The following is a 16,367-nucleotide window of genomic DNA, read 5'->3' as shown; positions in this document are numbered from 1 at the left end:
ATATTTGTGGAGAACACACATTTTGGATTCACAATGGCTAAACTCGCCCCAGTAAAGAAAAGACAAAGAGTGCAAGAGAAGTAAAGCGGTTAAAAGACAGAGTAGCCTACTGGCCATCAAAGTAATCAACAAAAGAAGACAGACAACTCCATCCTGCCCCAGCTTCTGTTATTTTCCTGAACTCAGCAGAGGAGGGGTGACGAAAGAATGTCAAGAGTCCTGAGAGATTTGAATGAAGAAGCGAAAGAGCCAATCACTATCTAGCCAGTCAACAGTAATATATACTGCAACGTGATCCTGCGTACTAATTGTATTCAACTCAATGCTTCTGTTGGAGATTAAATAGGTTTTCTAAACACCTCTATTTTAAAAATAGGACTATTTGAGTTGCAGTTACATGCTACTGTGATAACAAAGAACAGGTATTGTAATATCTGTAATACTGGTCCCTAAAAGATGACTAAGGCAGAGATTCCTATTGTGGAAAACAACTGCTTTCTGCTTTTAATGTTATATTTATGTAGGCCTAACAATGTTTGCTTCTGCAGTTTATTTTCTAGTTCAGGTCAGTTCTCTCATTTACACATTTTCTGTGTCAGTATATTATAACACAAATAATAACAGCAAGTTTAATAACAGCAAGTTGGAGTACCTGTCTTTGTGTTTGTGTTTTTTTCATAGCCAGTGTAGTGGCTAGAAAATCTTATCATTTTCCAGTGTGCACTGCAGTAGTTTGAGAACATTTTAGCACACTTTGAAAAATAAAACTTATGAAGCATATACTTTCTACTTTGCCAAATGTTTTCACTTTTCTACTGTGAACATGCATTAGTATTTAGAATGAATTTGAGACTGTGTGTCTGCCATGCTAGCAGCTCTGTGAGGTTAGCGTGTTAGCATGCTAACATTTCAAATCACTGACAAACACAAAGTAGCCAACAGCTGAGGCTGATGGGAATGTTAATAGTTTTCCAGGTTTTTGGTACAAAGTTATAATAGTGGTTCATTAACAAAAGTCAAGGAATCAAAGTAATCAAATCATTTTATGGCAATATATAGGCTACAGTTACTGAGACACGTTGCTCAACTACAAATGCTAACCTCATGGTGTTAATGTCAAAAAAACGAGTTGATATCCTCATGTGATGGATCATAGTCAACAGGATTTATCCTCTGCACCACAAGGGCCTTTACAAAATGTCACAGCAAAATGTGATCTAAACAATAGTTGATGAGGTGTGTCATTCTGGATTAATGTAGTGGAGCATTAGACACTGCCATCCTTAGAAATATGACGCTTACATTGTAAATAATCAAAATACAATTTATCCATAAACCAAAATCGTGTGTGTGCCAAAATACAGTAGAACTGCGGAAATGCAATTTGAATTATGAATATATTAAAGAATGAACCAAAGAATATGGGTAAAATATTGATTAAAAGACTTCCATGTGGTGCTGTTTCTTTGTGATTCTTTGAACAGCCAAGATCCAGATACCAAGAGTGAAACAGCCCCCTGACAGCATATCTTCTGAAAAGTATTTACCATACAACATCATGATGCATTTGAGGTCGGCTGGGCTTAAAGCAGAGAGTGAAATGGTGCATATCAAATGAAAGCAATATTGGCAGTGAATGTGAGAGGCCCTGGCTGCGGTATACCAGGCTCTGTATTCTGCTGTCACAGTCTTTCCCCATCCTTGTTAGGATGGCCTAGATTCATCATAAAGGCTTTACCCACCTCCTCACACTTGTTTTATTTTTCTCTGAGGGAAACAAGTTACCCAAGTGTCTGTGTTTAACCTGGGGGTCTCTGCGCACAGCGCTCGTCTGGTTCCTCTCCCTCCCTCGGGCTCAATTAAAAGCGTCACTCAGTGGCCTCACAGTGGCCTCACAGTGGAGATGATCACTGGCTGCGTGTTACGGACAGACGTGTGTAATCTTTTAAATAACGAAACCTTGGAGATAAGAAGACTACTGACGTCTCGGTATGACGTGGGTTACAGTAGCTTTGAAAATAACTAAAGAAACACACAACAGCTTACTTACTCAATAAAATACATTATTAAAATGCCTATACTTCTGAAAGATTATAAGATTAAACTCTTTGGCCCCAAAAATATGCACACCATTTTAGCAGTTTAAATATACAATAATTGTAACCTGCATTTGAAAAAAAAGGCTTCATACCATACATACAATAATATCTAATATTGTAAAAGCCTCTTAGAATCAAATACATAATAAACGATGGAGTCAAGGTTAATATAAAATATGTATACTAGTGTTGTATGTTAAACCAGTTGCTGGTAGATTATCCTCAGATACATGGGAATATTTAATTATTCTTAGAGTAATTATTGTTATTGTTTCCTGGAATGTAATTTCAGCCAGTAATTACATCTGATAACATGAAGCCTTTTTCTAACTGCAAATCTCCTGTAACTGAAAGCTAATACTGCATACCAAGTCACAAGTGCAAAGATGCTTGTTAGAAAAAGTGGTGATATTCTTTATTTTTGTCTTCCCAATTTGATTTTTCCAATTAAAAGACCAAAACCAGCATTGCATTGAACCATCTAACAAGTCTGTGTAACTGGATACAGCTTATTCCTCAGTGCCACAAACCCCCATTCATGTTCAGAAACCATTAAAAACACATCAATGAGCCACACATGAAAAACAAGGGCCATGCCAAACTGAAGATTATTATGTTTTAATATTATAGACATCAAAATTGTACTTAAGAAAAGTAATTGGGTAAATGTTCTTCACTACATTCTACCTCTATGTAGCAGTGAGTGTCCAGGGAACGGACAATGCGACTATGAAATCTCTTAAGTACCTGTGAGCTCACCTGAATAACTGCTGTGCTTGGCGGCCATCACAAATGTCCGGTACAAATGTCCTGGCATCAGCTGTCTTCTGTGGAGAGGTCTGCTGGGACAGCATCATCTCCGCTGCTGACAGGAAGAGACTAACACACTTTAAGTTAGGAGGCCAGCTCTGTCCTGGGATGCCCCTCCATCCAGTGGACGAGGTGGAGGAAGAGGAGAGAGGAAGAACAGATGTATGAAAGGGAGTCCTTCCTTCCTGCTGCTCTCCCTTTACAACCAGCACTGTTCCCAGTACACCACACAACCAATACCTGACGATTCAGACATTCATTCATCCACAATATAATGGACACCACTGTACAATATCACTAGTTGTGCAATACCAGTTTAACAGTCAAATCAACCAGTCAAATGTCTTCTACTATATTTAGATTTTTTGTAGGCTTGCTTATTTTTTACATCTTGTTTTTCTTCACTGTTGCCTTTTGTTGTCTCCCTGTCCCCTCTACTGCTTTAAAACTGCACATTTCTCAGCCGTGGAAGTAATAAAGGGTTATCTTTTTCTTATCTTAAGGCAGGAAGCCAACCTTTTTTAGGATAAGAGCTACTTTCAAAAAATAAAACAAGTCGTGAGCTACTTTTACTCGTCTTTTGTTTTTTGCAGTGCATATATTTAGCACATTTTAACAATATGATATGCTTACCTTTAACCTTTGTGTTCTGTTTAGGTCTGTGGGACCAGTTTTCAGTGTTTACTAAAATAAAATGTATGCAATTTAATTATTTTAACCTGTTTTATTTGGGGCTGGACCTCACATCCTCTAAGTTAAATGCATCAATCTGGTGCACTTTGAGCACAAAATGAATCTATGGATACAGCTCTCAACACTCAAAGGGAGCTGTATACTTTTCAATAATCCAAAAATCTTTAGAATATGATCACAACCAGGGTTGGGTTGTAACGGAATACATGTAACGGCGTTACGTAATCAGAATACAAAAAATACAACAAAAAAAAGTAACTGTATTCAGCTCGCGTTACATTTGAAAAACGAGTAATCTGATTACAGTTACTTTCGTAAACCTGAAGTGAATACATTTTGGAATACTTATTGGAATTATTGGTGGAAAAGTTGCCTCACAAAATGTAATATTCATTACCGGCAGATCTGTGTGCACGGCGCTGCAGTCTGTTTGTGAGAGAGAGAGAGAGAGAGAGAGAGAGAGAGATGCAGCGTGTCTGTGAGGCCCGCGCCCGCACGCAGATGAGAGAGAGAGAGATCTATTTTAAAATATATTGAAAGTTAGAAACAGAGATAGTTCGATAAAATGTGCAAGAATCAGAGCCATGTATTCAGTAACTAATTACATTTACAAAGTACCTCGAGTCCCAACCCTGATCACAACCAATAACAAATCATTTAAACTTGTTTATTCGTATCATATGTTACCTAGTTAGCATTCTTTATTTTTATTTATGTATATTTGACTAATCACTCCCCTTTTAAACTGTTTACTGTCCTATAGTAGGCTACACATTGGAATGATGTATTACTTTATTTTGTACAACTATATTAAATAGATAAAGGTGCTATGAAGGGCCGTGTATGCCAATATTCAAACTCAAGGCCAGATGTGTTCAGTAGTGTGTGTGCAAGGTGTTCAGTAGTGAATGTGAGAGTATTTCAGTTGTGTGTGTGCAAGGTCAGATGTTTTCAGTAGTGTGTGTGTGAGGTGTTCAGTCGTGAATGTGAGAGGATTTCAATAGTGTGTGTGTGTTAGGTTAATTTTCAGTTGCGTGGGTGTGAGGTTAATTTTCAGTTGCGTGTGTGTGAGGTTAATTTTCAGTGGTATCGTATGTGTGAGGCTTAAATGTCAGTTGGGTGTGTGTGAGGTGTTCAGTAGTGAATGTGAGAGTATTTCAGTAGTGTGTGTGCGAGGGCAGATTTTTTTCAGTAGTGTGTGTGTGTGTGTGTGTGTGTGTGTGTGTGTGTGTGTGTGTGTGTGTGTGTGTGTGTGTGTGTGTGTGTGTGTGTGTGTGTGTGTGTGTGTGTGTGTGTGTGTGTGTGTGTGTGTGTGTGTGTGTGTGTGTGCGTGCGTGCGTGCGTGTGTGTGTGTGTGGTGAGGTGCCGCTCCACATTGCTTTTCTTCCCGACTGCAACGCTGGTCCCGCAAATCAACCAAGAACGTGATTGGTCGATATTCGTTGTGGGGGAGGAGGGGTGTTAGATAGATATAGAGTTGTAGTAAGTAAATAGAGTTCGCTATGTTTCGTTTATAGGGTAGATTCTTTTAATTACATTTCCTATTTTTTTTTGTGTATTTTTTACATTTTGGATTTGCTTGTAGCCTACTTATTGAGGGCTTGCGAGCTATCGGTACCGGTTGTACTGTCATACTATAACATTTGAATGTATACAATAATAAACGACATAATACTATGCTTTTTAATGACTCGATATACTCAGACTTATTTTAAAACATACTACAATGTGACATATTTAATGTCATCTTTATATCACTCTATAGCATGCATTATTTATGACATTTCTCTTTCATTCAGGCGCTGAACTATCAGAGCATTACTCCTTTGATTCTGCAATAACTGCAGGATATTCATGAGCTACTGTTTCCTAGCAACATAGTGTATGCACTGTGTATAGGCTACAGACTGTGATCACTCAGCACTATCAAAGACAAAACGTGAATGAAAACATTGGGCTATGATTCCTTAAGCACAAACACGGAGCATGATAGCACTGCCGCTTGTTTTCAGAAATACTTCATCTAACAAATACCGCAATATTTTGCTTCATACATTCAGAGTCTCTTGTTTTGCATAAGCGCTCTTCTATCGCAGTCCACAGTGATAGTTGAGCATTTTGTGCGCCTGGCTCGCTCTCCTCTGCTGGAAGATCAGTCTTCTAGATCTTTCCTCAGTGTTTATGATGGTATCCAATAGCAATGCTGCACCGCTCAGTCAAAAGACCCCTGAGACAAACAGCACTGCATTGCTTTTCCTAATCCTGCTATGTATGTATATTGGAGCTCGATTCTAGACAAATGTGCTCCTGTGCTTATTCTGTCACCTGAGGGCAGCTGTATTGTGTTATCCTCAGGTGCACACAGGGGAGGACGGGAAGCACTTTTTATTTGCTCAGCTTTTCATACTTGCAAAAAGGAGGACTGTTTCAGGAACTGCTGAAGACTCAGTGTCCCCGTCCATTGCAATCAGCCACAGTTTATGTGATTAATGACATCGTTAATTGTTATTTGATGACTTTAACCATTGTAATTACTTTTTGAGACATATTTTGCAAGAAAAAAGGGTTTTCGTTTACACTTTTTATGGACTTTGACATGGTTAAATTGCCTTAGGAAAGTGGGACAGGACCATTTCGAGAACATATGAAAGGATTAATAATTGCACCGTGCTCTAGTCCTCGTGTGATTGGTTTTGTGGGTATGTATGCTTATATTAATATTTCCCACTGATGTGGGAGCTGTATTTAATTAATTTACTCCACTAATCTGAAGGAGCTGTCATTGTCACTGTGATCAGGATGAGCAGGGGTCTACGTGCTGAGGAGGAATTTTCCCTTTTTTATGAACGACATGGTTAAGTCCCCACATTTATAGTGTCAAAAGATCATATACGTTTTTAGATCTGTTGATGACCCATCATCTATCTGAGCATCAGTATCTTCCCATCAGCAGTTACCCTGTAGGGTGGATTACATTGAACTCTTTAGTCGTGTCATTATTGCTGCCCACAGAAATGCGTTTCTGAATGTATTTTGCCATTACGCTGCCAAACACAATCTCAAGTTGCCCCTAATATTTGTCAACTTTATTGAAAATAGCCTGTTTTCAGACTCACGTGCAGTGAAGCATGGAGAGGCCAGCTGTTGTAGAAATAACACAAGTCTCCTGTCTTCTAACAGTTAGGAGAGAAGTCCTTAGCTATGGAAACTAAAGTCTCTGCTGGTATTGGTATTATTTCAAAAAGTAATCAAAGAAAAGTTTATTATTTTTCCTCCTGTATGTGTAATTCTGTAGTATCTATCTATCTATCTATCTATCTATCTATCTATCTATCTATCTATCTATCTATCTATCTATCTATCTATCTATCTATCTATCTATCTATCTATCTATCTATCTATCTATCTATCTATCTATCTATCTATCTATCTATCTATCTTCTGTCTGTCTGTCTGTCTGTCTGTCTGTCTGTCTGTCTGTCTTTCTATCTATCTATCTATCTATCCATCCATCCATCCATCCATCCATCCATCCATCCATCCATTCATTCATCCATTCATTCATTCAAAACGTTTCTCTTTGAATGATTTGCAAGAGTTTACATCTATATTTACTTACGTACATTGCATGCATATGTTGGCACTTTCCTAATGCGTCCGAGAGATGCAAACACGCAACAGTAGCCCAAAACAATTCCAAGAGGAGAAATGTTTTTTTAAACTGCAGCACTTTTTTGTTGTTGGTGGTTATAACGTGTGTGCACCTGTCAGCCAAAGCACTTTACTATATTTAAAGGCATTTTACTGCAAAATCAAATACAAAAAATATACTTTCATGTTATGATTTTATATACTAATTTCATGATAATGAGTCTAAAGCTAAAATGATCTGTTGTCAGGCTTTTGGAGTTTTTAACTATGAATGAGAACTCCATTCCTACCAGCCGCATGCTTCACAGTCAAAGTCTGCACAGTTACAGTGTGAAGAAGCTGCAGGATGAGTTTATATTAACCTCATGAGAGAGCTTTAGAAACTGTGTCATGTGAACTATCATTATGTTAGCATTGTCCCATTCAAATGACCAATATTTAAATTGTACAATCCTATAGGATTAACAGTGTTCCTATTTACTTTAGAATTAGCTGTTAGATGGAGAACATTAACAGGGAGAAATGTCTTCTGTTTAATATAGAGAGAGTATATGCTTTTTTTTCTCTAGTACATGTAGTACAACAAAAATGTTGAATCCTGCTCACCGTATCTGTAACATCATGTGGGACTGATTATTTCAGTGTGAGGGTCTCGAGAAACAAAATAGAGGTTATGTGAAGCTTGCATTGGCCTCGGCCCACTGATTTATTTAATAAGTACTCACATCAGGGTCTGCAGTGTCTCTCATGCTGTTTATAGATTTGTATTTGGCAGCCAGCAGAAAAACGTTCTGTTTCTATTTTTGTATTCAATGTTTCACAAGTGTGTGTTTGGTTGTGCATTGGAAAGTGATGCATGCTGGATTAATATTGAGGGATTCATACTGACCGTTGAAACGTTTGCAGCATGGAAAATTGAAATGTGATACTGATACTTGCTGATGTGGTAATGCAACATAATAGATACCATTTTAAAAGGGGCCTGGTTATGCTCATTTTCAGTTCATATGTATATTTAGTGTCTCTAATGTGACATGTCTCCATGCTTTAATGTTCAAAAAGCTCTTTATTTTTCTCATACTGCCTGTGCTGCAGCACCTCTTTTCACCCTCTGTCTGAAACCAGAGCTCAGTCTGCTCTGATTGGTTAGCTGGCCGGCTCTGTTGTGATTGGTCAACCACATAGAGATGTCCCGCCCCTTAGTCTATCACGTACAATGTGTTGAAACACTAGCCAATAGAAGCGCAAGTGTTACATAGTGATGTCACCATGTTACAAAGGCAAACAAAGGACTCCAATGGAGGCTTCAGGCAGGGGGGGGGGGTCGTGTGATTTGGGCCTTTGCAGACCATTTATTTTAATCGTTTATTTAGTAGGGACAATGCACAGTAATGAACACTTAAAACACACAAATGTGTCAAGCGTAACAGTGCCAGATTTAGCTTTTTACATGCACAACAACCTATACAACTCACTACAGGTAAGGGAAACCCCCCCCAAAAGCTTTAAAGGGCCCTTTAAGGGACTCATCACTTTGTCACACCAGTGTTCTTGGTTAGTGCTTCATAGTCGCATGACATATTCCTCATTTGTTGCTAACAAAAGGGGAGAAAATCATCAACAGGAGTGTGTGTCATGCAAACCCGCAGCCTCATGAGACCAAACATTGAAGACACCTCATTCTGTCGCTGCTGTGAGAGGATGATATATAATCTGTCGTGAATATTTCAGTAACTAGCATTTGGGCATTTAGCACACTTGCAAAGCAACAATTGTTATTTCAGAGCCTTTTGTAAAGTGGGCTAACAGTATCAGAGAGGCGAGGAGAAGATGATAGAGGCTGAGAGATTGCTGCATGCAGAGGAGCTGGTTTCAAGTAGCAGCAAACCTTTCATTTGAAATAATTTCATGTTTCCCTCCAACAATTCTACGTTCTGCCAGAGCTATTATCAGAGCAGTGGTGGCAACATATTATTCAGAGGATGGCAGCCATTCTCTTCTTTCTTCAGGGCGGACAGACTGTTTTTGTTACATCACATTATTAGTTTACAAGAGGGATGAAATACCCGTATTCACAAAGAAGAACTGCCAATAATTTATTTGAAGATAATGCAAATGTGCTCATGGGCCATTCTGTATGCATTGCATGAGAAAATGAAAGCATCTCGCCCTTTATTTTTTAAGCTTATTAAGGAAGGAACCATCTCATAAAGGAAATCTTCTTTCACCAGAATCACACAAATCCGAAGTTGAAGTTTGAAAACATTTTTAATAGAAATAAAATTTTGTATAAAAAAAAAATAAACATGCTTCACACACTTCATTAGTTTTCATGAGGTTTTACAAATACATATTCAGATAGCCAGGCACTGTATCTTTTTGTACATTTCCCCCAATTTTAGGATATGTCAGGACATAAAGCAGACATCATCAATCTATTTAATAACATACATTAACTTGCCATTTAATTTGGTCAGCACTCACATTTTATTCTGCAACACAAATGGTGTTGAAAGTAATACAGAGGGAGGCATGAAGAGCAGCATTGAATTTACAACACAAATGACCCACAATGTTTTCCCCCAAGACATTAGAGGGCTTTTATACCGCACGAAGCCAACAATTAATCTGTTCAGCGAGCTGAGAGCGATTAATAGATATATTGTATACTTTTGCTATCAGATTCTCATCTGTTGAAAAGCCTTACACCTCCTCCTTATCATGAGAGTGCCTGAGGAGGACATGTAGAGTAATGAATGTTCTCAATAGCTGGTCCATTATGGATATCACCTTCAGGTCATATTGCACAATCCTCTCAAGGGCATACTTCATCTTAATTCCCCTGCTAATGGATGTACAGCTAAGCTTTACCCTTACACTACGTGTGACCAAGAGAAAAGCTGGTGGCAGTGATGGGGGGTGTTGGGGGGGGGGTCATCCTGGACCACAGCTGACAGTTACACCTCCTGGATAAAATACGGTTGATTTTAACCACGGGCTGCTGTTTGAACGCACATACAGGTATGTGGAGGGCAGTGGCAGCCTTGGGCTAGCTGGTAATACAAATCATGGCCTCATTTAAGCACAGATAAATAATCACTCACTAGACCTTCACCATTTGAGAACAGTTTCAACGTACAACGGGCTCACGCCCAAACAATTGTTAACATCGCTGCAACAGATTTTAAAACGCATTCCAAATATATTATTTTTCTATTTTTTTTTTATTTTATCAACACAACACAGGATTTTGAAACTGGCATGCGCAAAATTGGCAGAGACCGTCTTAGAGTCCTTCTTTATGAATCCTGGAAAATAAAAAAACATGGAGTTCGGTTCAGATTTGTTGCATTGTTGAGATGATCGCCCTTTCCAGTAGTTTCACTCATGAGACCAGATGACATATAGAAAGAAAAACAAACACAACCCTCCCCCCTTGTCCATGTTTTCATGCCTTTTTGGTGTTGATTAATCCCTTGTGATGCCTTGAGGGTTTTCAGAGAGATTACGGCTTTTCAAAACTGGCAGACGACACAGAGAACACCTGAACATATTCTTGATTTTAGTTCAGTTTCCGTCAGCACGGCTCAAGATAACGGAGAAGTGTAGGAAAGAGGACACAGCTGAAATGTAAACACTCAAAAGTAAAGCTCCGTCCATCAGTCTCCCGGCCTCTGCCATGCAAGTATTTTCTTTTTTTTTGTGTGTGTGTATTCTCTTGAGGCAGACAGAAGATGGGACTTTGCATTTACTGTTATCTGTTCCCCTGTCTGTCGGTCCCTGTGGTCTCTCCTCACTTCACGTCTTTGGGCAACGCTTCTGTGATCTCCACCCGTACAATGACACATCAATTTTTTATGCCGGCTGTGTGAAAATCCACTGCGTGTTTTTATTGTAAATCCTGAATTATGATGAGAACCTTTGTCCCTTAGATTGCATGATTGCTGTAGCTGATGTATGTTTGCTTTGTTGGGTAATCTGAAAGAGAAAAAATTGATTAGAATGAGGTCAAGTTGAACTGTAGTAACCTGTGAGATAAGAAAGACTTCTAAAGGTGGAGTGGGCATTTTGATCAACCTTTTTTTTCCTGAAGTAAAAAGAGGAAATGCCAAATAGTGCAAACATGTGTTTAGTCCTAATGCTGCAGTGTTGCAAAATTCAATTCAATTCTCTAATAAATCCTCAACTCTGGCTTTATTGTTGTCCTCCCTAAATGTCTGTTCTACCTACAGCAGATGGGGGTTTCAGTAAAGCCTCCTGCCCCCCCACACCTTATTTTCCTTCAGCCATCAGGCTTCAACTTCCCGCTTGTCTCCCCAGACCGTGTTAGCTGATTCGCTGGGGTGGAGCAGATAAATCCTGACATATCGCCCACCAGATCTCGGCAGTTGTGGGCGCCGGCCCAGACAGGAATTTTTCAATTTCATCAAGCCATATATCCACAGTGGCGATGACAATGACGAATGGTGCTTATTCAAATAGCCATGCACTGTAAAGCCCTGTAAACGGTAACCCCATCAGAATAAATTGCTGCTGGCTATCAATACTGCGCCTTTGCCTTCTCGCCACTTATTGTAACAAAAGGCCCTATTAACCCTTCAGGGAAACTTAAAGCAGTGGAAGGAATGAATGTTGCACCGTGTGTTTACATGTGGCAATTCCGATTGGCCCCACCCCCATTGTTGCATTGTCACACAGTTTATATGGATTTCTGTTTTCTGTGTTAACGGGGAATATACGGTTAGCTCTTTTATTCTAATGCGAAGGGAAACATTTCTCAGCAGCGTGGGAAAGTAAGGAGTAAACAGCTTTTAAATGTGTGACAATAGGCTCCATTTCCTTTTTATAACAGGCCAGACGCAGCAAAATCATATCTGACATGATCCGTTGAACCGTTCTCAAACGGCGAGCTGATGAAGAGCGTTTTGGACGCCACATGAGTCATTTCTGCTGACTCAATTACTCAAGTCATCATTTACTTTACGTGTGTGTAACTGATACAGTTGCATAATTGTATTGATAGTCAGATTTGTTGAGGGCACGTCAGAGGCGCTCAGCTGTTTCAGATAAGAAAAATGAGTTAAAACAATTAGTTTTAACTCTGACTGCACACAATGATTTTAATAGTTGTTCTCTGGATTATTATTATTATTTAGATTTATTGTTTTTTATACAGTTCACATTGTTCTAGAACCCAAGGTGAGGTCTTGAAATTAAGTGTTTTGTCCAAAACACAAAGATATTATATTTACACATAAAAAGTTCCATATACTGAATCTCATAAATGACTATAACCTCAGTTTAATAAGTAGTTGAAGTCATTGATGAACACATATAGATTAGGTCATTGGTGCCCTCAACCACATTAAGACTGAAGTCATTTATCTGACTGGTTCACACATTTTGATAGGCTTTTATTTTAGAAATAATCATTTCCGTTTTGTAGTAATGCTGCAATATCAAAGCATATACTTGTTCTGTTTATTAACATTTTATGTATATTATAATATGTGATAATGGTCAGATTTCACCTGTAGCCGCTAAATTCAGTCAAATATTGAAAATAAAATGACATAATAAAAATAATGTTTCACTTGCCATATGTTAAGGTTTCACTGAGTGTAGTTGAATTATTTAGCAGAATGTGTTTCTTTGTTGACAACAGACTTCACCCCCCACAGTCATAACTAAGTATCCTATAATGCTTCATCTGACTTGCAAACAATATCCACCACCCCCCACCCCTTACATCACAAACAACAATGGGACAATTACTGGATTCTATGAAGTGTTATTTAACATACCACACATCTGTTAATCAGGGATTATTTTACACTGTGCTTCATATCTCTGCACCAATGTGTTTGCTTTACAGAAACTGAAGGACAGAATATGCCAGAAAATAAATACAACTGGGTGCTTTTAATCCTCATTAGCATGCATGCTCTTACTTTGTGTTTCCAGGCTTTCGCACAGCTCGGTCTTGGCCTCTCCGTTGGGTCTGAGTCCAGCCTTGGGGTTGAACTTGTTGGACATGGTGGCGGCAGTAACCACAGCCTTCAGGCTGCGTGTGCGCTTGGGCACATTCTGCTCGGGGTGGAAGAGAACCACGTAGACCTTGGGCATGTAGAGCAGCCCGAGAGACACGGAGGCGCTCAGACTCACGGAGATGGTCAGTGTGGTGGTTTGGATGTACATCTGCAAAACAACACAAACAGTTTAGCTCTTTTATTATATTTTTCAGATGTTTCTATATGTGTAGAGTGACATCTGCTGTGTGTCATTCTGATTAGAGCATCCAATGACGCGTAGGTTGGCCAAGCTGTCGTTTAAGTATTTATACTGCATCCAATATACTGTACGCTCCATACTATTTACTGCAAGCTGTGTAATAAAACTTGCTTTAAATCAGCATCTCATCTGCTTTATGGTGCGTAAGCCGAACCAGCCTACGCCGCTTTGTTTGTTTAATTTTCTGCCGTACTAGTTTTAATATGGCCATCACGTCAACCTGCACACAGATTTGATAATAGCAGTGTATGAGATACTTTTTTGATTCATAACAAGCAGTCCGATAAAAAAAGAGACAAGCTCGTGAATATTTTCCACATGGTCAGATCCTCTGAATGATGGGGGAGGGCGGCGCCGAGTATTATTCCCACTCATTCCATTTGAATTGTTTGCAAAGCTGCTGTGTATTAATGAGTCATCTTCAGGGAAGCATTAACGACGAAGGCAAGCAGTACATCATACAAGGTTCTGAATGCTTGACTGGCCAATTGAGAAGAAATACTTTGAATGGTTACAATTTAATGATACCACAGACTTCAATGCATCTAAAGTGTGGGTATTGCCCACAGTATCCAATGTATGACATGTCTAATATATGTAATATAATGCAATGTAAAGCACTTTGAGCACTTGCGCTAAAATAAATACCATGAATTAAACATAACTGTATTCGTTACAGCAGAAACTCTTAAAACTCTTTGTGTTTGCCACCTTTTTCTAAAAGGTCTGTGCTGCGTTCACATCATTTAGACCCAGGGTTTCCAAACTTTTTTCAATGAGGGCCACATACAGAAAAACATAGGAAGGGATTGGCCACTCAATGGAGGTTAGGTATATTGCCTCATAAGTTAAGTTATACAGTAAGTCAGCAAAATCAATCAAATCTAGCACAATTATGCTTGATACTTGGATGCTTGATACTTGGATGTGCTTTAAGAAATAAATCCATTATACTTTTTGAATTTGCTGTGGGCCACTCAAAATGGACAACAGGCTGCAGTTGGCCCCCAGGCCGTAGTTTGGACAGCCCTGATTTAGACCCTAGAGCAAATGTGTAATATTAACGTCTACATAAACCTTTGAGGATTACTGACAGATACATAATCTCCAACTTGAAGGAACTACACAAGTTTTATCAAACCAGTAGCCTTTTTAATAAAGTCAAATATGAACACTAATTGAGTCGAAACAAAGTATTTTATGATTTTCTTCTCCATCTGGGGTATGAGGTTTTCCTGTTTTGTCAACGTTGCCAACCTTTTACGAATATAACAAACGCAACAGGTCACATACAGATCATGATGCGAGCATACTTATGACCAAAATCAGTTTCTAGTCGATATAAGGTCATACTGGTAAACAGCCTATCATAAAATAACCTTACAAATGTTATTATTATAATTTAGTGTTTTTGGCTGAAATACGATATATCTGTCCTCCACGGCATTTACAACCGGATGTTGCTTATCTCTCCCACACAAGGAAAAAACATGTTAATATTTTCTATGCCACATCTGGAATAATTTGAGCAGTGATTGAAATGGCGCCAAGAAGCCAAATATTTTATTAGAATACTTTTATAAAATATACATGAAAGCATTATATTAAATAGATTACGTGGTATTTTTGTTTGAAAAATAGGACATCACTGTGTTAACATTATCACACACTGTCAACAAGTTGTTGTGTGCCTGCTTAATCCATGTGAAAGCTAAATTAAAGAGCTGCACCACGTTACAGAATGTTTACTCTAATGTGAGCAGAAGCTGGCAGCACTCAGCATCAGCACTCTGGAAATAAAACATCCTGTATCAAAACATGACATTTTTTATTGTCGAATAAGATTGTAAGATACCAGAGTTGGCCTTAGAACGAAGATGGACTGTTGTTGTTACAGTAAACAAGACAATATTCATCCAGCATATGGAAACATGTTTTAATATGGTTCGTCTTTCTTGCTTGCCGATTGTATATATGTGTTGAAAAAAATGTAATAATACTGCCACTCCAAAATCAAATTTGATCAGTAAAAAACACATTCAAGCCTGACGCTCCAGCATCCGCTCTGCATCTGTTGCCATGGGAAACAAGATAAACTATCACCCTTTTTTTTTTTTACACGTAACCTTTTCTGTCTAAAGCAGAAGCTGTTTTTTGTGGAGTTTTTACGTCAACCATGACGTAAAATGCAACTAAAAGATGCCTTTATTCAAAGGCGCTACACTATAAAGATTTTCACTTTTTAAACATGCCGTGTAAATACTGCTATAGATGGGGCAAGATGAGTCAAAGAACTCATGAGCCAAGTCTTGTGATTGGTTCAAGCCTCTTTTTCAGACAGATATAATCGATTACGTGCTCGTCCTTGTAATTGTATGGCTTTCATTCACAGCACAGGATAACCGTTTTTTCCCCCCTGAAATCTTACTACGTCTTGAGGTTGGAAATTGATCGTGCAGATTCCCCTAAACCTCCATGCGGGAACATTTTCCTGAATATTTCAGGGACAGATGCATGTGAGAAAGCAACTTGTGATTCCGTCTCAATAGTATTATTCCTTCCTTTTGACGTTCCATCAGCAGCTGGGAGAGCCCCTCGTGTAGGTCCCTGCCTTTTTCATCAAAGCAGAGTCACATTAGCTTCCCATCCGTGACCCCTGCCTAAATATCTTGTTTGTTCGTATTATTTGTGACTCTCCACAGTGCTTTCAGCGGGGACTGGCTACATCTCATCTCAGCCAGTCGTGGTGCCATGTGGGACAGCTGGCTGGAGAGAAGAATGGGGGCTGTATGATGGAGGGACAGCTGCAGAACCCCCCCCCCC

The 16,367-nt window shown here is 38.9% G+C and overlaps 1 protein-coding gene across 1 annotated transcript in view; it reads right to left on the bottom strand.

Annotated features, from left to right (window-relative positions):
- Positions 1 to 9,468: 9,468 nt before the first annotated feature.
- Positions 9,469 to 16,367, bottom strand: part of LOC104955002 (metabotropic glutamate receptor 4-like) — a gene marked incomplete at its 5' end in the record, with an annotated part of 15,854 nt that continues 8,955 nt past the window's right edge. The window contains 2 exons of the mRNA XM_010782223.1: positions 9,469 to 11,231; positions 13,205 to 13,451. Of these exons, the coding sequence (XP_010780525.1) occupies positions 11,182 to 11,231; positions 13,205 to 13,451 (297 nt within the window). The remainder of the gene's footprint in view (positions 11,232 to 13,204; positions 13,452 to 16,367) is intronic.

The sequence above is a fragment of the Notothenia coriiceps genome, unplaced genomic scaffold, assembly GCF_000735185.1.
Source record: "Notothenia coriiceps isolate Sejong01 unplaced genomic scaffold, NC01 NC01_scaffold00024401, whole genome shotgun sequence".
In the NCBI taxonomy this organism is placed as follows: Eukaryota; Metazoa; Chordata; class Actinopteri; order Perciformes; family Nototheniidae; genus Notothenia; species Notothenia coriiceps.
The sequence above is the reverse complement of the archived record's forward strand: the minus strand, read 5'-3'. Positions and strand labels throughout refer to the sequence as shown.